The 25,075-nt window shown below is 42.6% G+C and overlaps 1 protein-coding gene across 1 annotated transcript in view; it reads left to right on the plus strand.

Moving 5' to 3' along the window:
- Nucleotides 1–3,506: 3,506 nt before the first annotated feature.
- Nucleotides 3,507–25,075, plus strand: part of MGMT (O-6-methylguanine-DNA methyltransferase) — a 144,683-nt gene continuing 123,114 nt past the window's right edge. The window contains exons 1-3 of the mRNA XM_090144600.1: nucleotides 3,507–3,919; nucleotides 13,106–13,145; nucleotides 24,498–24,637. Coding sequence (XP_090000726.1) covers nucleotides 3,507–3,919; nucleotides 13,106–13,145; nucleotides 24,498–24,637 — 593 coding nt within the window. The remainder of the gene's footprint in view (nucleotides 3,920–13,105; nucleotides 13,146–24,497; nucleotides 24,638–25,075) is intronic.

Here is a 25,075-nt window from a genome sequence, read left to right on the forward strand (position 1 = left end):
ACAGAAGTGGGTTTAGTTTGGGAAAATATTTTTTTGTACCTGAACACAACATCTTAAATGAGTGGTATCTCATATTCAGCAAACTTATTAACAAATCATGGAAGAATCCCAGAGATAATGTCTTGAATGAAGAATAAAGAGTTGGGACAGGAGGGGGCACGAATGTTTATGAGGGTGGATAGTGATAGGACGAGGGGGAATGGTTTTAAACTGAGCCAGGGAAGGTTTAGGTTGGATATGAGGAGGAAGTTTTTCAGCCAGAGGTGGTGAGGCACTGGAACAGGTTGCCCAAGGAGGCTGTGGATGCCCCATCCCTGCAGGCATCCAAGGCCAGGCTGGATGTGGCTCTGGGCAGCCTGGGCTGCTGGTTGGTGACCCTGCACATAGCAGGGGGTTGGAACTGGATGAGCACTGTTGTCCTTTGCAACCCAGGCCATTCTATGATTCTATGACTCTGTGATTCTATGATATGACAAGATTCTAAAAACATGCTAGGAATCTTTTGTCTTCTTATTATATCAGTGTTATGAAACATGCCATAAGCTTTAGTATTAGTGAACTGGATGTGTCATGCTGAAGCTGGAGACTTCTAGCAAGAAAATTAACAACCAGTGGCACTTACAGATAATTTAAGAAGGAAGCCTGGCAAGATATACCAAGTAAAGCAGTAGGAACAGGCCAGAATCTACAGAAAAAGAGGGTTTATATCTTCTGTTGACACTCTTGTCATTGGCCTGTGATACATCTAATTAGAAATAGTCTTCCCAGCAATTTCCTATCCATTAAACGATAGACTAGGAGGGAATTCAAAAGTTCAGTGGTTGGAATTATACCGGTAAAATAATAAAGATTAAGATCTGGTCATCTGAGGGATTAGAGGAGATTTGAATAAGATGTTTGTAATTCTCGGGGCAGAGTGCAAAGTGCTCAGGAGTACCCTTCTTACATCATTTGCTAACAGAAGAATATGAAACTTTGATTAGGTTAGAACACAGTGAGGTTTGAATTCCTATCCTTCTTTATACTGCAAACAGACAAGTTGTGGACTCACTGCCAAACCCCCAAATGCTTGGTTTTAAGAGGGTCTGGACATTATACATTCCCTTTTCAAACCTGTTATAATGCAAACTAAAATCATATTAAAGATAATCAATTTTCATGCTTCAGGCAATAAGGAGATCAGCCTAGGAGGGGAGTTAGAAAAAATTTATATGTATTTTCTGGAGGTTTCCACATAAAGTTTCAGGAAGCGGCTACTTTTCAGAAATGAGAAACAGCACGGAGTGATTTCATTCACTTTAGCATTGTTTCCCTTTAATCTGGCATTATAATATTTTCAAAGTAAAATAAGTTCATTTTTAAGAGATAAGATACCAGACTGAAATTTGCGAAGCACTTAAAATCGTAAACATTCACTAACACCTGGAAGGAATTAATGAACCTCACGCTGTTAATTGAAACTCATGCAGATATCCTGCTTTACCCTTTCTCCTGTCACTCGCTTCTCACCAGGTAGGTGCCAGCACAACCTGACTCGCCCCACCTGACCCAACCCCAGAAGTGGAGAATATGGCAGGGACACGATTGCAGGCATTAAGCAGCTACATACACCTCCCATCACGGCTCAGATACACGGAGCAGAGGTAAAGGGACTTTAGGCCTACTCACATCTCCTATGTGGATGCGCCCGAGAATCTCCTATATGTTTTAAGATTGCATAAATCTGTAAGTATTTAATTATACAGCGACATTACGTATTCATAGTCTACTGGGAAGCAGTCCTTCAGGGAATTCAGTGCTAATTAAGTTTTCTCTTCAAGCACTGCTGTTGTCAGTGCTAACAACTGCCGTGCCCATGCTGGTCAATAGGCCTCTCCTCCTCAACTGGAAGAGCACAGACTGACCTGAAGAGCTCATCTTTATGTTGGCATCCTGAAGGTGAAGAAATGACAACTGTTATAGCAAGGAGGACCACTGAAATTGACTTTGAGAATGGTTGGTTTACAAACCTCCACACTCCTTCCTTTTAATCACAATACCAGATTGTAAAACATCTGGGAAAAAGAAAATAAAGGATCCAAGTTTAAGAAGTTTGATATTTGCATTCCAAAATAATAACCATCCCTTGGGTATCCCATCCAGCCCACAGTTTACTGACGTGAAGAGACTGTTCATTTAGAGATGAGACTGTCTTCACATAAGCCACTGCACTTGTATGGGGCACACCATGGCAATACCTTTTCATTTACTGTTAATCCGACCTTCATTAAAGATGCTGGAAAGCTTCATTTTCTCCTGACAGCATACAGCACTGCTTATGTAGTAAGTCTGAGTAATCTGTTCACTAGCAAAGGTTACTGTAAAAGGTAACAGAAATTAATACTGAATGCTTAAAAAATCAGAAAATATGAATATGTTTGTAAGTTATCACAAAGATGGAATAGCTTTTCCTGTGTTTCTCCTTAACTGAAATATTATTTCTCTGCCTCTTAAAGGCATTGAGAAACTGCTCATATAAAGAGATTTGAATTTATTTTTCTTAAACAAATTAAAATAACTGCAATTTATCCTTCACTGATCACAAGGATCACTTCTATCTTGCTCTAAACCATAGAATGGCCTGGGTTGCAAAGGACCACGATGCTCATCCAGTTCCAACCCCCTGCTATGTGCAGGGTTGCTGCACAGAGACCAGGCTGCCCAGAGCCACATCCAGCCTGGCCTTGAATGCCTGCAGGGATGGGGCATCCACAGCCTCCTTGGGCAACCTGTGAACAGTGCCTCACCACCCTTTGGCTAAAGAACTTCCTCCTAATATCTAAATGGCTATGTCCATAAGTCACAATTAACAGGACGGGGTGGAAACACTGTACACTTTTACCCTGAGATGTGCAGAGATTTTTGGCCAACACCTTGCTTATGTAGTTGGCAAAGATGGTAAAACAGGCTGCTCAACGTCCCCTGCTCACAACTGCCCTGTTGTAAGTCTGCCTCAGGTGCAACTGTTCCAAAGGTATCTTCAATTGCATCGGAGAAACTTCTGCATTTTGGAGTAAACTTTGTCATTTTTTAGAGCCAGATTTAACACACAGGCACTCACTCAGTGCTATTTTATTTGCAGCACTCACTTCCTGTGGGAAAAAAAAAAAAAAATAGATTGCCAGGGTTCTGTGATGACTTTTTAAAGCCGCTCTGTTATTTCCCACGTGGATTCCTCCACTTTGCCATTCTGTGATAACTTCTGCATCCTACAGCACCGCTATAAAAATTTTTGTGCTGATGTAACTGAGGTGTGAGTTTCAGACAGCAAGAAAAATCTTTAGGTGGAAAATGAGAGTTGCAAACTCGAGCAGCGCTCTTTTCGTGAAGCGAAACAAAGCTCTCCACGTGCTGTCTTTTAGAAGTTGGGTTTGCAGAACTTCTAAACCTGCAAACTGAGCGGAGCGGGCCGGCTGCTCGCCCGCACGCCGGCTCTAAGCAAAGGACGGGCGCAGGTAACGCTTTAAATGGCGAACTCGGCCGCGCAGCAAATCTCGTGCTCTGCTCCCAGCTCGCTGCAGCAGCCAGACCTCAGCACGCTCCTTTCGGCCCCCGTGGGGTTGTGGGGAACGTTTACAAAGAGGCCCAGACCGGCTTTTGGAGCAGCTGAGCGCGGAGGCAATCAGAGCCCACGAGGTTCGTGCCCGCAAGGTGAGCCCGCTCCCAGGGCTGCTCTGCCTCCGCCGCCGCCCCTCCGACCCCACGTGCGCTCCGTGCGGGACCGCGGGGCCCAGCTGATGGCGGCCTCATGGCGGTGGGAGGAGGAGCCGGGGCGGGCGGTGCTGCGGGCCGGGCTGGGAGCGGGGCGGGTGGAGCTCGGCGCTGCGGCCGGGGTCGGTGAGCGGTCGGAAGCGTTGCGCGTGTCTGCGTTGCAAGTTCGGTATGTCTGTAAGTTGTGCGTGTGTGTGTGTGTGCAGTGAGTGAGGAGGACGGCTCGCTTCCTGCATCCGCGGCCCTTCCTACTTGTAGCGTTTGGGGAGGAAACGCTGTTTTAGTGCAGCTTTTCAGCGTAGACAGAGCCGCGCTTCGGCCGAGAAGCAGCGATCTGGGCACGGGGCGGCTCTGGCCTCGCAGCCCTGCCAGTGTCCTCACCCTGAGTCACAGCACGGCCTCCCTGATCGGGGGATGATCAGAGGGCTGCAGCACCTCCCCTATGAGGACAGGCTGACGGAGCTGGGCTTGTTCAGCCTGCAGAAAAGAAAGCTGCGCGGTGACCTAATTACAGCCTTCCAGGACCTAAAGGGAGCCTATAAACAGAAGGGAACTCAACTCTTTGTAAGGGTAGATAACAGCAGGACAAGGGGAAATGGTTTTAAGTTGAAGGAGGAAAGATTTAGGTTGGATGTTAGGGGGAAGTTCTTTATTGTGAGAGTGGTGAGGTGCTGGAACAGCTGCCCAGAGAGGCTGTGGATGCCCCGTCCATCCCTGGAGGTGTTCAAGGCCAGGTTGGATGGGGCCCTGGGCAGCCTGGGCTGGTATGAAATGTGGAGGTTGGTGGCCCTGCCTGTGGCGGGGAGGTTGGAGCTTCATGATCCTTGAGGTCCTTTCCAACCCAAACCATTCTGTGATTCCATGTGTGATTCTGTGATCTGCCTCACGGCTTTTCGTCATCCGTGCATGCACAGACACACAGCTTAAGGAAGCCATGATAGGCACAAGGCACTTCCTGCATTAGGATTCCTTCTGCCTTGCATGTGGGCTGTCCTTCAGCTCAGGAAGGAGCTGTGCCCACCCTTCTGTACGTGGTTGCCCGTTAGGAAAAGTTCCTGCGGGTTGAAGGATGGGCCGTTGTGGTTGTGCATGGTGCCATAAGCTGAAGGGTTGGTGACAGTGGGGCAGCCTCCCTTGGGGTTTTGCATTAGTTCTGGTAGGCTTGGAACGTGAACATAGATAGCACAGTGCCTTGTTTTAAGCTCAAATTATTATGCCATGTGTTCATTTTAGGGCAGGGTTCAAACAGGTCTATCTCTCCAGTTTGTGTGATCTTTAAAGTTCCTTTATACACAGTTGACATCTACGATGCTTTCTGAAGCTTATTTCCTTTGGAGCAGAGGCCCCTACATGCAGGGACTTGTTTGTAGTCACAGTTCTCAGGAATTTGCCCAGTTGTTTGCATTCTTGGAATGATCTGTGAGTTTGTGTGACAGAATTGGAGATGTGCAAGTAAAAACTTTTGTTTTGTTTGCTTTGTTTTTAAACAGAAGCATAGCACATCTGGACAACTCCACCCAAAGCCTGAAGCTTCAGAGAAAATAAGATGTACCCATGTGAGCTTGCAAGGTGGCTTTAGCAATTCCTATCTGCATTCTGATCCATGACAAGTTAATTACACCAATTACACCAGCAACTGAACAGAAGCTCTATAGGAAACTGTTGTAGTTATATTGCAACTTGTGTTACCGTGACTACTTTATCTCTTGATAACTCTGTAATTAACTTGTCACCACTGCTTAATGCTTAACGTATGTGGAGAATCAGTTAATGGCATCACTAAAGGAATGGTAGCCTGAAGGAGAAGCTCGTGCCCTTTGGGAAGGTTATCAGGGTTTCCCTGAATGGCTAATTCAAGGGCTTGTGGAGAAAAAGTATTAAGTTTGTTGCATGGCTAAGATGGAAAGGCTGTGCCGAAGAAATTCTGCTTGAAGTGACTTCAGTGATGGGAAACTTTATTAGAAGGAACAGTAGTGTAAAAAATCCAAAGGAGAGTATGTTGGAGTCATGGACAGCTGTTCCTGTAGTATTCTTTTCTACAGCAGCGTGCAGGTTGGAATTTGGGGGAACGAGCACAACTGATGAATTCAGCCTTGGTATTCCAGCTGCTCTACCTGGCCATGTTCTGAGCAAGCAGTGCAGAATTTCCTCGTGAGCCCTGCCCTTCAGCTCTGATACAAGGGATGGAATTGTCTTTTGTGGTGACTGAGGCCTCTTTCCTGCTGTGATGGCCCTTGTGCTGTATGTGGTGTAAGAGCTGAAGCACTGACTTTGTGGGAGCAGGCTTCAGGTCCTGAGTTGTTGGGGCATTTTGTGGTATTTACATCAACCTGAGGACATAGTGAGCTGTCTGCTGGGGATTTAGCTGACCTGAGCTGCATTTATTTTCCACAGAAAGCCTTGCGTTTTGTAATAACTGCAACGCTTCTCATTTCATATTTCACAGAACAATATGTTAAATTCTCAACGTGTGAAACTTCTAAGTACATCCTGAAGGCATTAGTCTTCGGCCTAACGCTTGTAAAGATTTCCTGCGTTGGAATCATTTCCTGTTTGTAACACTGGTGAAGTCAGCAAGTGCCTAACCTGGCCTGTATTACCCATTCCCCGAAGTTGACGAGTGAAGCCGAATGCACATCCCACCAATAGCACGACTCGTAAAAGCAAGCACTTGTTAAATCTATTTGTTTTTATTATGGACATCGATCTGCCAGTCGCAATAATGCATTTATGGACATTTTTTTCTGCAAGCGCAGCGCTGGTGGCAGTTTTTACTGACAAATTGAGTCATATGGACAGTAGTTCAAAATACGCTTACTTTATTGACGGATTGTGCAATTCTCTAGTTTACTGGGTGTTCATAAGGTATCTGGACTGGTGAAGAGAATGTAACTAATGGGGAAAGGTAGATGAAGTTTTAATTTTAGGAGGCTTGAAATCTTTGAGGCAGTGACAGGTTTCGGGGTATGTCTTGGCTGTTCTTGCAGACCATTTCATTAATGCCATAATTAAAAAAGCAGAGGGTTTCAGCTATGCTAATTTGTATGAAGGTATAATGAGCAAACCCTTCCTAATGCAGAAGAGAAACCTGTTACTTTTTTTCCTTCCATTCTTGTGCTTGGCCAGCATTAATTTCAACAGACAAGTAGAGAAACAGCAACTATAAAAACAAATCAAGCCTGTACTGGAATATTTTCCCAAAATACAGTATGCAATTTTAAAAGTGCTGATACTATAACCTACTTGTGTGCTCCAGACTATTGTTTATAAAAAGTGGAGTGTGTTTGAAGAGCAATAAAGCTTGTGTGGCTTTGGAGTTCAGTTGTTTTGATTTAGTTTTTTGAAGTATATCACCGTTTTGGTTTGAACTGAGACAGGGGAGGTTTAGGTTGGATATGAGGAGGAAGTTTTTCAGCCAGAGGGTGGTGAGGCACTGTTCACAGGTTGCCCAAGGAGGCTGTGGATGCCCCATCCCTGCAGGCATTCAAGGCCAGGCTGGATGTGGCTCTGGGCAGCCTGGTCTCTGTGCAGCAACCCTGTACATAGCAGGGGGTTGGAACTGGATGAGCGTTGTGCTCCTTTTCAACCCAGGCCATTCTATGATTTTGATGCTTTTTGCTAATCCTATTTGAGGAGTTCGCTTATTTATTATTTTGTATCAACAGCGCAGAAGTATCTTGACCTGATGTGACAGGACTATGTGCTACTTTGTATTATGATGTATTCGATAATAGAAATCATTTCAGGTACATTTTGAAGTCACTTCTTAAATTTGAACCTGCAGCTGAAGTTCTGCCCAACACTTTCAGTTATATGGAAATATTTTCATCTGAATAGATCTCAGTTAAGGTTAATCTCACAAAAATGTGATCTTATTGGTATAAATTTTTTTTATTTTTTTTTCTTCTCTGCTTTCCAAGCAAAATAGCATTTGTTACTATAGGTAGAGGACCTATAGTGTTGAGTCGAAGGGAGACAGAATAATTCTGCCTCTTAAAGAGCAGGAATAAGTGGCATGCAAAGCAGCAACAGTTGGCAGTTCGGATCACTTGTGTGCACTGCATGGGGTGCAGCTGAGTGATGGTGTTGGAATCAGGATGCTAGGTTTGGATTCAGAAGGCAAGTGGGTGAACACTGAGACCTTTGGGTGTTGCCTTTTGCATTCAGAGACCCTACTTCTGCCTGGGAAGATTTGAAACCCAGATCTTGTGGGGTGGGGATGGTGTACAAGTGAAGCAATCACCATGTGTTTGCTGTGAGCTGTTGGTGAAGGTGGGATGCTGGAGAGATGGGCTTTTGGTCTGCTCTTTGTTAGCAGAGTGCGAGCATTAATGCTGTCTCGTAAGTGTTGCAGCTGCATAATTAGCATTCCAATAATATTTTAGTTATCTGACTGCTTTAAATGAGTCAGTACAATGCAAACAGTGAAATTATTTTGGGTTGTTTGTATATTTGAGCGTGCAGAAGGTCTGTTAATTAGTTAAACTTTTTAATAAACACTTAAAGTAAACTTAAGGCCCAGTTAAATGATTAAAACTTTTCAATTTAGCTTTATAAAATCACAAGGTAGGGCGTTCTGCATCTAAAAATACCTAAGAAATACACAAGTGCTTGGAGAGCCGTGGGTCACCTTTGGTGGTGGGATGTTTTTAGACTGTTACTGCTGCCCTGGAAAAACAATTCACAAACAACTTTTTTTCCCCTTTGTCTCGCTTCACTGAAGTTCTGTGTGACTAAATACAATGTCCTGAAAAGGGCGGGGAGAAAAAGGGAAATCCCTTGCATGAAAATAGCTCCTGTTATTTGCTGATGTCCCTTCTGTCCATGAAATGCTAGGATTCCTTGTTGCTTGACTGAGAGATAAGATTAGCCTCATTCAAACTGATCTTAGGTTTTCTTTTTTTCTTTTATTTATCTTTTCCTGGAAGTACAGCTACCAGTTGGTAGGCTTTGGATCCTGTTTGCAGAGGGCGTGGGGCATCATTGCTTTTCAGCTTTGAGGTCGGGCCTTTGGAGGGTGAGCTGTGCCCACGTCCAGCATTGCATTTCCAGAGATTGAATTTGATACCCAATGTGGCAAGGTGGTCAATCGGAGAGTAACTTTCCTTAATAGATGTTTGTGCTTTTCTTTTTAAAAAAGCAGAGTGATAGTGCTGTTGTTTTCACCAGATTATTAGTTGTGTGCTAGTGAATGCCCCTCCTTTTTTATGACTGGTAATACATACAGCCTGCTCTTGAATGCTGCACGGTTGTGTCTTTGTGCATCTATATTTGATTCCATAGTCAGAGTTTCTAAGAATATGATTAACCCTGTGGGTCATCTTATAATGTAATTATTAATGATTGATTCTGTTTATCCTTGAAATCAATATAAGAAGCAAAATGGTTTGGCATATATTTGGGGTTGATTTCTAACAGTCAGTAAACATGATCTCGCGACAAGACTAGTATAGGTTTATTACTCAGAACGTGTTTGATGAATCTGAAGTGTGTAATTAGTTTTATATAATGATGGTGATACGTGGTGTTTTTACATGACTTATGTTAATATGGCCAATAGTGTTAACATCTCCTGCCACTAATAGTTAGGGTGGGGATGTATAGTAATTGATCTTCCTGGGAGTGCTGTAATGTAAAAACAATTCAGGCTGTTTGAAGTATATTTTACAAGTGTGCATTGGGCCTTTGGGATGTTATACTGAAAAACCCAATTGTACAGTTACCATGGGAACCCAATTAGAATAGATTGCTTGAGTTTTTTTCAGTCTTTCATCTTGACCAAAAATCTAATGTACTTTAAATGTTTTCATATGGAATTTTATTCATATACTGACTTGATATATTAGCTCTTTTAAAATTTTAGTACCAAAACCAAAGAGTATTAAGTTCTCTGGATCCTTAGGACTCTTCTTTCAAGGAGAATCTTCCTTTATTATTTAAAAGTTGATGAACTAAGAAAAATGCTTCTTATCAATCTTAGAGGTCTCATCATTGTGCTGCCATTGCGTGTGCTTTGCAGGCTGGAGTTCTGTGAGAGTAAGGAGGAAAACTCCTGAAATCCCAAGGACTTGTGTTCTAAACCATCAGCACCATCTGGCTGGAATACTTCATGGCCCTTAAAGAGTCTTAGTTTTGACATATAATCTGGCTGTTCTCTACATTTATGTTCTGTTAATGTATTTCAAGGTCTGGTATGCTTGCAGGATAGGTCTACAATACATCGGCTTCCTGTCCTGTAGGTGGTCCTCCTACAGAGGAGCTTCTATGCAGCACTGATGGATTTGTTCTGCTCTCCATACCTCAGGGGCATCCTGTACCTGGCTGTTCATCCATTGGCAGGTCACCCAAGGAGGAGCTCAGTGGGAGGTGGGCTTCCTTGGTCCCTCCCAGCCAGGCAGCTCTGTGCCAGCCAGTGATGGTGGGGACAGATTTTGCATTTTTCAGTTTCTGCTCACAATTCAGTCCCTTCACACACTTCACACACAATTCAGTTTGTCCAGTCTCTGCAGGTGTAGGAGGAAACCACCCACCTTGGTGAAGTGGATGATGGTAAGAGCTCAGTCTTTAAGACAGGTTCAGTGATTCTGGGGTCTCAGTTTGTGATATGTGAGCCAGAATGAGGGCAGTCCTGTGTGGAGCCAGGAGTTGGACTCGATGCTCCTTATGGGGCCCTTCCAACTCAGGATGTTCTGTGATCGTGGTTGAGTCTGAAAAGTCATTCCTGTGCCATTCGGGAGAGATTTTGAGTTCTTAGCCTATCAGCCTTAGGGGAGCCTTCAGCTACATTTGGAAATGAGTTAGTGCATGTGTTGGCCTCTTGTAATGAGGCAGCCTCGTTGAAAGGTTGATAAGATGCATTTTGGAGCCATACTTTGAAATTCCCCAGCCCTTTGAAGCTGGGGAGCTGTCCTGTATGGCTTTCCCCAGCACAGCTGCAGGCCTTCCTCCTGGCCCTATGGTTTGGGTTTTACTGACTATGTTTGTTGGATCCACCTGTCAGCCATACTGACACTTGGAGAGCTCCACCTGGGGCAGAAATGGGTCATGAACAGTCATCAATCATTGAGCCTCCTTGGACACCATGCAGCTTCTGCCCAGCTAATTGCTTCATTTGTCCTTCTCAGCTGCCGTGCTCCCCAGGTCTGTGTGTCCAGGGGCTTCCCCTGCACATCTCCTGCTCTGCAGAGCTCCCCAGTGTGCAGCCGGGGCGCTTGCAGAGCGCTCAGTGAGTCTTTGTGTAAGGATCCTTACAACTGGATCTCTTCCTGGCACAGCCCAGTCTCAAAGTCAGCCGGTTTCTCTGCCAGACCCCATGTCCCTCCTGAGCTGTGTTTGCTTACAGTCGGCTTTCATTCTGGTGCAGCAGGTAGAAAGTGCTGCTTGCAGGCACAGCTGTGTGAAGTTGTAGGGGAAGCTGCATCGTCGGTTGCGTTGAGGAAGCGTGAAAGGGAGTTGTGTAAAACTGTTGAAGGTAATTTTAGTGACTGATCTGGATTTGCCTTCGACTGTATGGGTTGCACCTAAAATATGAGAGCATCTTTATGGGATGATGAGGAGATTTTGAGATAAACATCAGTGCTTTGTGTAGAACTTCAGTAGCGATTAAGCTGCCGTTGCCACTGCAGAAATTAGCTGCTGCTTGAAACAACTTCAAGTCTCATTTATTTTTTTTTGTATTTAATGTGGCTTCTTTCATAAGCAGACAACGCTTTTACTGCAAATAAATACCATAAATTTGTTCTGAAAAGGGACGTTTGCTGAATGATGCTGTCCCAAAGACAGCTGCTTGGCACAGAATGAGCACTCCTTGCCTGCCAGGAAGGATAGTTTGCATTCCCTTGCCTTTCATGGTATGATTAATAGATAGAGAAATCTTGCGTTTGACATCATCTCCTCACAGTTACAGTTTTTATTTTTTTTCTACTTTTTGCTGCTTTAGTTTTATTCAAGCTTATACTGGAATGTTTACTTAGGTTTCTTTTATGATGGCTACAGCATTCAGTGCATACGTGAGTGGTGGAAGAGGTGCTTGGCAGATAGCAGCCCGTTGCTCTCAGCTGTGCTTCCTTGCTGTGCTCATCATTTTCAGCTTTTGGGTTATCTCATAAGTTTTCTTGCTTGTCCAGCATGTAAAATGTTAAAATGTGTCACTGGGAATTCCTCTCCTTACTTTCAGATGGGTCCAAGCATCCCTATCTTAAAAGAAGAAGAAAAAAAAAAATACTTCTAGTGAAAAATTGAGGGATCTCTAAAATGTGTTGAGGTGAAGTGGATTTGACTGTAGGGCTGCAGCCTTCCCTCTTGCTCTGTTATCCTTCCCTTTTATTTTTGGTGGTGTTTTGAGGCCTCAGCCTCCATTCCCTGGTATTGAATGCCTTCTGACTGCCTGGCTGCCCTAGCACAGGGTGCAGGTGATGCTCAATTAACTGTTAAATGGTGACTGTGTGATGCTTGGTGCAAGTGAGGCAAAGTGTTTAGATGGAGTTCTGTGTGGCCTTCATTCATATTCAGGTTCCCAAAGATGCAGGTGCTTCAGTACTCAGATTCAGGTGCTCTGAGCTTCCCTCCTTGCATTGAGGCATAGATTGGAGGATGGCTTGGGTTAGAAAGGACCTCATGGATTGGGTTCCCTGGCTGAAGGCCAGAGCTCCCTGTGGACTTTGGCTGAGTTCTGACAGCTGCCTTGATTTCCAAAATGTCATGCTGTAGCAAATCTGTGTGGAGACACAGTGATTTTAATGTAGCGACAGTAAGAAGAAAGTGAAGGGGGGAAATGAAATGCTGAGGAAGTAGCAGTTGTCTTGCATTTCAAAAGGGAGAGCAGAGGAACTATTTTGTTAATAGTAGTTAAAAGATGTATTTCAGTTCCAATAATTAATGTTTCCTTTGTGCTTCTTTGCAAGCTTTGCCTTCAAGCCCCGAGTCTTATTATGAAAGTCTCTTGCTTTCATTCTTTAAAATACGTAACTCCCTAAAATACAGAAGTTTCTTTATTTCACTAAATGCCTCAGAAATGCATTTCTGCCTGCACAAATAATTCCTGAGTTCCTAGCAGGTCTTAGAGGGTGTTCTTGTTGGAAAGATCAAAATTTGCTTGTTAAGAATGTGTTGTGGTGTTGCTTTTGCCTCACAACAAGGGAGGGATGACCTGATGAGCATCAGCATTCCTGTTTGCTTGGAAATATAAGTGAATACTTAAATAAGTAGCCTTTATTTTGTTATTATTTGTACTAACAGATAGAGCCTGTTTAAAGAAAATGATTCAAAGTTCTAAAAAAAAAAAAATCATGTTGATGTGCTGTGCTTTCTGTGATACTCTAATTACATTTCCTAATGAAGATTTTTTTTCTTACAGACATCTTTCATCTACCATGGCATCAAGGCGTGTTCCAAAAGTAAGTTCCTTGTAAGATACCCTTACATGTAGGTGCATGTTAGGGGGCTGGCATTAAAAAAGAATTCACGTAATGTAGTTTGTTTTTTTCCCCAGTGTCCAGCAGTCAGTATTAAGGATCCAGTTGACAAGATTGATGCTGCACTGTAAATCTCTGTAGCTCTGTCATGGTTGGTAACAGGCATCAGTGGACCTTTCCTCAGCACGTATCTATCTTCCTCAGAGCATAAACTGATAGGACAGCGCTACCTTTTCTGTGTTAAGTTGGCTGTTTGCTTCCCTTTCCTCATAAATGCCTCATTTATTGAAAAACAGATGCATGCTGAATTTTGGACTTCAATACTTCAGTAAGGTCTAAGTGTAGGGAAATACTTGTTTGTAGTAAAACAGGATAGCAGTGCTATTTGTCAAGAAATACAGAATGACTTTCCCTGCTGAGGGGCAGCATTGGCGCATTTATACTCAGCAGCCTTAGTCTTCAAGTAATTGAAATGAACTTTGAAAATACTTTTTTGTGTGTGAAATAACTATTTTTGTAACAATACTAATGCTCCTCCAGGAGAATATTTCTAGTTCAATCAAACTTGCATATCTAACTATTCCTGCTGGCAACTTCCATCGCTATTACAAATGTCTTAATAGTGGCATCTCTTGTGGTTTTAATTTGCTTCATGTACTGGCTGGGAAAAGCAGTGTTCTGGCATATGCCATGCCTTTGTACCCATTTGCTGAAGATTTTTTTTTTCCTGCTTTTCCTGAAAGAAAATGCTTTCTGTTTCTTTAAAATTGAACAGTTGAGGAAGGAAATTCTGGAAGATAAATTCATGTTCTGCTTTTTTTCTTTTACCCAATATTCTGTGGGTTTGTATTTGTGCTCCTGTTGGTTGGAGGCATCTTGTAGCAGATACCTTGGATAATTGCAGAGAGATGTTTGATCTTAGGAAGAACCACCACACACATCTTGAATAGTCACTGGTTGCCTCTCATTCAAAGCTGGATGTGACAGAGCTGGTAAGCAACATGAAACTGATAATTTATTACCTAACCTTTTCAGTTCTCCCACTCTCACTTGAAGTTGAAGGGTACGGTGTTAGCTGTTAGGCGAGCTTTTCCTTTTGATGCGTTGGATGGCAGAAGGTCTGAGGCAAAACGTGGACTCAGCCCTGTGCTCTATGGGGAGCAGAGGGCTGAAGGGAGTCGTGCAGGCACAGCCAAGGCTCCCCAGCTCCCTGCTGCTGATCCCCTCCCAACCTCCTGTATTTGTAGTTGCTCATGATTCCTTATTATCTCCATATTTATGATCAGTTTGCAGTTATACTGGAAGTACAACCACACAGTATATGGCTTTGTGGCACAAACTATACCTGGCTCACACATTCTTCAGCAGTCAGTAATCATCAGTGTAACATGCTGAGCAGTTCTAAGTGGGTTGCTGGGAAATGGATTCTGAAAGCAGCCAGGTGTGGGTGCTCTCCTCAATTGCTGCTGTCTCCCTCTGGGTACCGTGGCTCTGTAGCTGCATTGCAGTGACCAGAGGTGGAGATTGGGTGGAGGTTGGGCCTGAGAAAGGGAGGCTGTAACGTGGCCCCAGTGATGTGGTGAGGTGTTGGTGGGAGGTGGATGGTTGCACTGAGTGGTCTTGGAGGTCTTTTCCAACCTCGGTGATTCAGTGTGCATGAGCGTACATTAGGAATGCATTTGCTTGGGAACTTTTTGATTTTATGGTGTTCTCCTGACAATGTGGCATTTTTTTTCTATTCCATGAGATATAATTCCAAATACAGTTCTATGGATATTTTGCAATTTTTAAATTTAAACTTAGTAGGCTATTTACTTTTAACTGAATGTTCTGCTTTGTTCTCTGTGCTCAGTGTCATGAAACACCTGTGCTCAAGTGAACTCAGATTGGTAACGACAGCAAAATTCAGACTTTGTATGACAAGACTGTAATCCTCTATTTCTGTGTGAGTCTTTTTTGACGTGTCTTTGTGTGTATTTATTTTTTCTGCACGTGCATTTGTATTTTTAGTGGATTCTTAATACGCAGACCGCTGTTCCATTTATGCTTAAAGCTGTTCCACTCACTTGAAAAATTTCAATGAAATTCTTTTCCTGAAAACAATTCAGATTCCTGACTCTCCTTTAGCTTAAAAAGGAGCACTATTAATGGTTTTGCTCATATTGCCTAGATTTATTCTGTTGTTATTCTCCAGCTCCCGCTCCTCAGGTATAGCTGTTTTGGTATTATAGAGAATGATGGATTATGTGGGAAAGTTTCTTTTGAAGCACTCCTGATATTGTGCAATGCACTTGGGGGTCAGCTCCACTTGACTGATGCATGATTTATCCGATGTCCCTGCCACTTTCGGAGATAAAGCTGCTATTTTATCAAAAATGCCAGCAAGTGTGATTTAGAATTTATACACCTCCTTTTTTCAAATAATTGTTCTGATTACTTTCTGGCACGGCAATAAAATGATAAAGGTAATTGCACACAAATGTGAGATAGCACCAAAATACAATAAAATTAACCTGAATTAGCTTGACTTGTCGATGAGAAGTATTTATGAAATGTATTTTTGCAATAAGGGAGACTGATATTATAGCTGGAAGGTGAGTTATTGCCTTAATGTAATACTGTTTGAAATTTAAAAAAGAGACTGTTACAGTTGAGGGTGATTGTGCCTTTGAAATTAAGTTGAAGTGATTCTTATAATTGGCAGCAATAATGCATTGTGAAGGTAATATCTTTTATTGTGTTATGCCTAGTTGCATTACCTTTTATTTAGCTGGTCCTGATTTCAGCTCTGTGGTGAGTGTGAGAAGGAACAGATCAAGAATTTTGTGGATTTAGGTGATAAAATTTTAAACGTTACCTTATATTAAAATCATTCTTTTGCTAGATTTTCTCATTTTTGTCTGTTTGCAATCCTGATTAACCTGATGCAAGTCTCATTGCATTAAATAAGGAAAGCTCTTGTGTTAGAATAGTTGCCATACATTTACATACACAGCTGAACCTGGTAGCAGTAGTGCACTCCAGTATTTGTGTGGATAAATACACATGTGTATCAGGTGCTGTCCTTGCTAAATTTTGTACTTCTTTAACGCCTTGAAGTACTTTGTATTTTTGTGTTTGTATTACAAATGCCTATCTGCACACGTCCTCAGTCAGTACTTTGGTAATTAAAAAGTAGAATGTAAAATGTTCATTAACTGACTTTTTTTTTTTTTGAGTTGCCAAACACTTGTGTGAAATATGGACAAATGCATATTGTTTTCCTTTGTGTGAGCCTTGTTAAAACTGGAACTAGTAACAGCTAGATGCTGATTGCAGGGCCTCTAATTTCTAGAGACCACATTCTTCATCTTTGATTCTTTATGATGATAACTGCTTCTTTGCCTGTTGGGCAATGCATTCTTTCACTTCTAGTGTTTCACTGCATGTGATTGATTCTAAAACAGTGAACAACTGAACAAAGTGTCACTTTGCCTAGTGCTTCTAATTGAATCTTCTGGCTTAAGATTCCCAGTCTAAAAATAAGAGGCTCTTAATCCATCTGTAGGTCACAGTAGGGTAGGGGTAGGAGTGGTGACGTGCACCGAGCACAGGAGGTGGAAGTGCCAAGCAGCATGGCTTACAGGGTGACTGCTGGTGGGGTTCACAGGCACTCCATAATGGCAGGGAGCGTAGGCAGTGATGAGTTCTCTTTGCTGTTTGTGATATAATTTGCTTAATGCAGAAATGTCTGGTCCCATCTTTTTTTTTTCCATGTTCACATCAGTCCATTTCTTGCCCAGTTCTACTCCAATTCACTCTTATCTCTAGACAGCCCACCATTTCAAACAGCATATCCTTTAAGCTTAAGGTGGGTTGTTTCACTTTTTTTTCCCCTCTTGGCACTGAGATGCTTAGGGATGTCATGACCCAATCTTGAAACCTGGATGGCAGCCCACCGTAACCCAATGTCTATAGTTCATTAACATCATTCCTTCATATGTTACTCATACGCAGCGTGTAGTGATTTGACTCATTTTCCAAGTATTCATCTCAGCTTGCTGCTAAAATGGCATAGAATGACAAACCTTCTATGCTGTGTATACATTTTAAACTATGTTGTCCCAGCAGTGGCTGCTGCACATTCATAACATTTAAGTTTCTTACATAAGTAAGAGCTGGGGAAGCTACAAAACATGCTTGTTTACTTATTAGTGGGAGAGTTTCAGGAAAAGGCTTCAGTAGGTGCTTGTAGGAAACAGTACAGCTGAATTCCTGTTTAAACAGTCCATTAAGGTCTTGTGTTTAAGTGTCTGCTGATACTAATGTCTGAAATCAAAGCTTGGCACGCAAACAATGGATGAAGTAGAAAAATGTGGTAACTGAATGTTGCCTAGAATACAATAGTAGTAACCCAGCTGCCTCTTTGAAAAGAGAAGAATTAATTCCATCACAAATAAAATACCATTCTTTAAGTAAAATCGCAGTGTCAGAGGCGGTTCTGCAAGTAAGATGAAGATGTCTGAGGTAGCCCTGGTAAGCACACTGGGAACTTGCCATCTGACGACCAGGGTAACTCCTGTCTGCCAAAACAAGCGACTGAAGACTCAGCCAAAGAGCCAGAGGCTACTACTGCTTGGAAATCCACTTTTATAGCTTGGCATTTCAGGGTCTTTTGATTGCCATCCAAAGAGGATTAGTAGTATAATACGATGGGACAACAGAAACTTGCGCTTGCTGTCTTTGATTGTTTAATAAAGAATTATGTGTTTGCTCTCGTTGAATACTTTTTAAATGCTTTAGGAAGCAAATGTTGCTCTGTGTGCACACGAACATATTTCCTTCTGTTTTGTCAGCGGCTTGTGTGGAGCAGACTTTCTAATAAGTGAAGATGGGGAGTGATTTTTAGTGCCTGTTTGGTGCATGTTTGTATGTGGTCAGACCGTGCAGTTTAATTCTGTGCCTTAACATTTTCATTACGTATCTTTGGAATACAAAGAAATTTATATGGCCCTAGACTAACCCTGGATTTGCTTAGGCTGCTATTTCTTTTCCATATGTCCAAGCTTGGTGAATCCTCCTGTTGAGGAACTGCTCTTTATTTGTGTGTGTTACTCCACCAGGCGATGGAAACACTGCTGTTGTCTCCATAGCTCTCCAGCCATCTCGTTGCAGAGCAGGCTTCTAACCAAGCCCTGCTGGAAGGCTGAGATCTGCTATATCCCAGGAAATGGCCAATTTGGCCATGCTTCCCATGGCACAAGATGATGTGTGCATTCTTCAATGCAGGATGTTTCAGTGCAGCTTTTACTCAAAAGCTGTATCTGAATTGTAGTCCTGTTCATGTGTAGGTGTTAATTACTGTTTTAGCAAGGACAAAGGTGAATGGACATAGTATTTATTGTGGCATCATGTTTAGCTGGAAGCCTTTGGACTACTTCAACAGAAAGAGACAGCTGTTAGAGAAGTTTGGATTTTCAAATGTACTAAAAGCAAAAGAATTGCATGAATTCTGCTTCTCATTTGGGAGGTGAAAACATAGATATTTACTACAAATACTAAAAGTTGGCTTTTAAACTTGCAATCTGATCCCGAGTTCATTGCATGCATCCTGTGTAGTTTTTCTCCTCAGTGCTTAGGTTTTTCTCTTCTTTAAAACATTACATTTAAGAAGTGACATTCTCATTCAAGACTGACTGCATAGGGTTGGAAAATTACTGTCCATGCTGAAGTATATGTGCAGAAAAGCACACTGCCTTTACTATTAATATAACTTTTCCCATATTCTTGACATACAATGGATTATTTCCTTTTAAATAAACAGGCAGAAACCAGTCAAACAAATACAGGAAGCTTTAGACTATGAAGGAGATGTGGGGAGAGCTATAATTGAATGGAAACCTCTTGAGTGGGCCAGCACTGTGCCAGATGGGTGCTGTGCTCTGCATTGCTGGTGGCTTCTGCTGCCCGAGGGTGGGGGCAGAAGCTTTGTGCAATTAAAACCCTTCTGAAAAGGCCATTAGGGATCATGTTTCTAAGCTGTAATTTCAAATTTCAACAAAATGGGGTTGTCTTTGCAACTTTCACAGCACAATGTGACTTTCACCACTTAATGGCTAGATTTTTTTTCTCCTCAGTCAGTTGTCTCAGCACAGAGTGGCAACAGCAGCTTCCAGAATCTCAGCTGAGGATATGACTGTGCTGGCAGCCACCAGGTGACCTCCTTGTTGAAGGGCTGGCACATCACTTGTGCACACTTGCAGCAGATGAGGTGTCTGTAACCAGCCCACTTTCTGGTTCTGGTGCCCATATTGCTGGGGAGGTGGTAACGGTGGAGATATATGCATCCTCAGTTCTCATTTCTGATTATGATCCTTGATTGTTTTTGCCTTGAGAAGCATCGCTGATACGATTTCATAACAAATTTGTTATGAGAGGGATGTAAATGTACTGGATTAGGAAGTGTGACTGTAGCAACAGGGCTGAAGTGAAGTCACAGGGTGGCACACTGTCCCAGGTGCCAATGAAGAATGCCCCTCAAATTTCTATCCAATATTTCAAGCTTTTGCTGAATCTTAGTTCAGAACTTGAATCAATAAAAAGCAGCTTTCAGAACACTACAGTACTGAAAATAAAGACCCATTTAAGAGTTCAGAACTGCTATTTCTTTCCTGTAATTAGGATGAAGAAGTAACTTTCCTGGCATTTACTGATCACCCTCTCAGACTCAACAAATTCTTGGTATTGTTTTGGTAAGGCACTGATATTGTGTCACAGCAATGGAGATGCTTGAGAATTATAGTTTATATTCTAGCCAAGAAAGTTATAATATTGAAGCGATGCTTCCTTAGGATATATTTAAGGAGAATAGGAAGTAAATGAACAGGCTGGCTCATTGCACTGGAGAGGGATGCATCAGCATCAGTTGGGGCCACGTGAAAGTACCTTGGAATTGTTTTTTGAAGAAGAAAATCAGTTTTTATAGCTAAAAATACTGGCGGTTGGTGCTGCTGGCAGGTACAGCACTGCTCAGGATCCTTTTGGACAATTGTGTTGACGGTTATCTTTAATGATAGAAGTATGTAGTTATAGTTAAGCCTGGTATAAGAGCACAATTCCATAAGAAACCTGTTGAGCATCTCTGTAGGTTCTTTGTTTATGAATAACAGCGAGTTTGGTGCAGAAAAACTGGGAAGAGAATTGTCATAGGTGCAGGGGTGGCAGTTTGAGGAACAATAGAAGTGGGATTGTTTCTTTGTTTGGGAAATGGCAGGTGAAATAAGGAAGTAATTTTAATGCAGCTTCTCTCTGTTGGTTGTATTTATGTTATCAGGCACTTTGGCTAAACGGTTAACACCTGAGTTAATCAAAGGACTGAGAGTCATGTTTATGTCTTGGAGGCACCTGTGAGATGTCACTAGTCAGTGCCTTCCTACTCTTGAACTAATGAATAGAATTACGCTGTATGTGGAGACATGTTTACTAGCAGTTGAGGAATAGTTCTGCCCTGATTATCAGAAATACTGGACAGACAAAAATCATGAGGGCTTCAAGTTCAGCCATTTGCCATAGCCTGTGTAGCAGAAATGCAAAGTCATGGCTTGAAGCAGTGATGGAGCACCTGGTGGAAGGCAGGGCCAACCCAGGAAGCTCAGGTGCATGCAATGAAGCTGAGTGACCAGAAGGGCTGGAAGCCAGGATCCACCCCTTCCCAGACCTCATTTAAGGGTTGGCAGTGGAGGTGAGGAGATCTTGCTGGGGATCTCTGTCTGCCTGAGGCCTTCTAAAGGTAAGCAGTTATTTTTTTGCCCTTTATTTCTGTGTCTACAGCTGCTGTGTTTTGGCTTATCATCACTTGTTGCAGCCTAGGACTTCGCCACCCTGCTGTTATTGCTGTGCTTTCCATCGCATTATAGTATTACAGCCTGATAGAAGTATTCTTTTAAAGCTAATGTAGATGGTAGCAAGGGAGGGTGGATTCAGCCCTCTGATATAGAGGGTATTCCTGCTGAAGCAGGGTGCAGTGGGGATATTGGTTGGAGATGCTTTGGCTCCTAAAGGGAAGCACTTTGTTATGGATTTTGTGAACTTTGGTGATCCTCGGGATTGCTGTGTGGGTTTTCTCCCCTTTATCCGCTCTGCATTACAGATAGGAGTTGGATTTTGGATCCCAGGATGGAATTCCTTGTTTTCAGGAACAGTTGGATGCAGGAAGTAATTTTGAATTATTTACTGTAATGTGAAAGACCCTTAATGCAAATTTAAATTAAATCTGCATTTAATCAAACTGAAGGTATGTTTTAGTGCTGAAAACCTTGGCTGCAGCAAGACTGTTAAGCAGAATTACTGTGGAAGGTGTAAGAGGTGAACATCTTTATGTGCAAGTCATCAAGCAGATGCTGGCTGCTGGGTTCGTAGCACCTGGTTTAGGAGATGAAACTCACTGCTGTTCTGAATCCTCAGCATCTGAACCTTAGAAAAGCAATCTGAGTGCTACGTCAGTGTTTCTTCATGGTGCTCAGTGTAATTTAGAGGCTGTACCCTTTGGAGGAGCATAGGGCTGATGAGGCACACGCTGCTGCGCAGTCACGGGAGCACGCCTGGAAAATGAGGCTCCTCCATACAGGACATTAACTCATAAATCATGCTAATGTTCTCACTGATAAATCTTCCACTATGGAAACCTTTTGATGCTCATCTGTTATTAATGACAAAAAGGACTCAATTCTGTTGGCTAACAATGGTCCTCTAGTTTTATTTAGAGCATTTAGCAGTTGAATGCAGGAGAATACAAACTTGTGTACCACATCTTTATTCGTACAGCTCTGGGGGTCACAGGGAAATATCCTCTAAAAGTCCTGTTGTTTTCCTTTTTTTTTTTTTTTTTTTTAAACCAAATAAACTTTAGATGTTGATACTTGGACACAAATTTATAGGTATTACCATGGAGGTGAAGTTCAGGTGCTACCACATCAAAATGGCTCGGATGATTTCTTTATGTAAAGAAGTCAAGGAAGACAGAAGGTGGTTTTATTAGGGTTTATTACATTTCTGCTCTAAGTTGCCACTGACTTCTGATTCTCACAGCTTCAGCAAGGCTGCTGTGCCTTCAGCAGAGCCATGCAGGTAGGGCAAGCTGCATGTCCAGCTGCCAGCAGTCAGTGATGCCCAAGTGGTGGGTAACTTCAGCTGGTAGCATCTCAAATCTGCCTGTTTGTATCTGCAAACTTGTGACAAACTTAAATCTTGATTACAATTTCACTTTATTTTAAAACAGCACTGCCTACAGTGGTGTATCCTTACTTCTTGATTATTTAAGTTAGTACAAAGGTACATTTATGTCTGAACAAAATTCTCTGCTTCTGTGCGGTGACCTTCATGTTTGAAGCTCCCAACCCAATTGCATATGTATGTGGATTTCTTGTGCAGGTTTATAAAAATAAAACTCTTCATATTGCTGCCCGGTGCATCTGATAAACAAGGCTGAACATAGTAGTGATTACTCCAGGTTTTCATCTACAAAGCTTACTTCAAGTTGGATTTTACGCAGAGGGTTATTTATAGTGTTCTGTTACATGCTGCATCCTGTGTTTTGTTATAATGAAAAAGCTGTCCTTGTATAACTAAGTTGTTATATTCACAGAATACATAGTATGAGGTTCAGTGCATCTAGTTTAGGGCTGTCACACAAATAAAAATGAAGAATGTATGCTGCTGCTTTTCAAATACGTGAACTAGTATGTTGGTTTTTCTTTTTATTAATATTTCTGCAGTAAGGTGCTGCTCCCCAAAAGTTCATCCATTTTCACTCCTTAAGCAAGGAGCTGGAGCAAGGAAGAACTTGGTTCAAAAAGGTGGATTTCTCTTTCTCTGTAACATCAGCGAAGATTTTCTAAGTGTAATTGGTGTGAGAGCTGTCAGTCAGTCCCTGGGAAAAGAAGGAAATGTTGTTTTAAAGTACTTAAAGTAAAAGCAGAACTTGAAAACTTTGAACAGGTTCAAAATGTGGAGTAAGAACTGCTTATCTCTTTTTTTTTTGTAAAAGACAACTTGGTCAGAGGTTGGGCAGACTTCACAGAGCTTTGGGTCAGACTGTACATTTGTACAGATGTTGGTAAAAATAAGCTTGTGCTGTTGTCTCTGGAAGTATAAAGCAAATTGCAGGTTAGCTGTACGGTCAAAGGGGTGTTAAAACTCAAGAAACCTTGCTGGTCTTATAGAATGTAAGCAGGATGTTTGTCAGGTTAGCTTCTGGTTGCTCTGTGGAGTAGAGGTCCTTTTTCTCTGTTTGCATCATTCTTACCTTCACAGAAGGTTGGGTTGGAGGAGCCTGGGGTTCCTGCCCCCAACAGGTTGACCAGAGAACCTAAAAAACAGGAGGGGAATCAACTCTTTGAAAGGGTAGATAACAGCAGGACAAGGGGAAATGGTTTGAAGTTGAGGGAGGGAAGGTCTAGGTTGGATGTCAGTAGGAAGCTCTTTTCTATGAGAGTGGTGAAGTGCTGGAACAGCTGCCCAGAGAGGCTGTGGATGCCCCGTCCATCCCTGGAGGTGTTCAAGGCCAGGTTGGATGGGGGCCTGGGCTGCTATGAAATGTGAAGGTTGGTGGCCCTGCATGTGGTGGGGGCTGGAGATTCATGATCCTTGAGGTCCCTTCCAACCTGGGCCATTCTGTGATGTTCCCATTGTGGTGTGATCCTGACATGGTGTTGGGTGACTGCAATGAGTGTGTTCTGTCCTTTCTTAGCAATCTTACAACTCCAACTGGAGCAGCTCCCAGTTCAGACTGTAAAGCGATGATGAATTTGATGTGAATGTTTTTGGTTGATCTTGAACAATACTGAAAAATGCGTGCCATGTTTCCAACTCCGTATCCTATCAGTAACTGTAAAACCAGCCTGGTAACAACGGGAATGAAAATTGTTGTTTTTACTAAGGAATGATTTTTTTTCATGTTTTTCCAGCAGACGTGTTCTATTTGTGTTTCAGCAGCTATTTGCATAACGCTGCTGCTGGGAGCCAGTGACTGTGCTCTGTTATCATAATCATTCTTTTGATATTGGCGTCAGAACGCTTCATGTCAGGCATTACTGCTGAACCAGCCACAAAGCTTCCATTGCCTGTGACTTTTATGAAGGTCACTGCTCTTTTAACTTCCTTTTTTATTTCAGGGACTGAATGAGTTAATGGCTCATTCTAAGTTAGCTAAAGGTATAGTCAAAGAAACTTGGCATACTCTATTTCCATGGTTCTTTTTCTTTTCCAAATTGGCTTTGAAAACTGCACGGCGTATCTTGAGATGAATGCTCTTTGGTGAAAACGTGCCCAGTGACAGTCGTTTGGTTTTATGAACAGGTGACTTCCAAAGAAGGAGCATCACAGTGCCAGGAGAAGCACGTGGTTCTTCTCAGCCCCGTGGGAAAACTGGAGATATCTGGGTGTGAAACAGGACTACACGAAATTAAACTCCCCAAACTGAGTGTGCTGCCAAATGGGTAAGTTCGTGTTCTATTGATTCCGTGTTTGAGCGAGCAGTAAACAGATTGCCCAGAGGAATCTAAGGCATGCTGTGTGTGCCTTTTTGCACCAGCCACGTTGAAAGTACAGCGCTTTTCCCTGGGAGAGCAAAGCAGCCTCCAGCTCTGTCAAGGAATGGCACGTCCCAAATGTGTTTCTTTCTCTGCGTCTTCAATACTAGCTAAGAAACCAAGCTGAGACAAGGGTTCTTAAAATACATTGTGGAGATGTGTCCAAAATTAGGGAAAAGGAGTTATGTGGAAATGTGTCACTGGGGAATAACGCTTCTGCGTCTGTTCTGTAGACCTGTATCTAGATGTGTGTGCTCAGGCAGGCAGAACTAAGGTTGAATGATTAGTCATGGAAACTGCTAAGGAGAGCTCTGGTTTGTTTTTCGTGTTTATAATGTCTCCTGA

Source organism: Phasianus colchicus, chromosome 8 (genome assembly GCF_987193195.1).
Source record: "Phasianus colchicus chromosome 8, bPhaCol1.hap1.1, whole genome shotgun sequence".
In the NCBI taxonomy this organism is placed as follows: Eukaryota; Metazoa; Chordata; class Aves; order Galliformes; family Phasianidae; genus Phasianus; species Phasianus colchicus.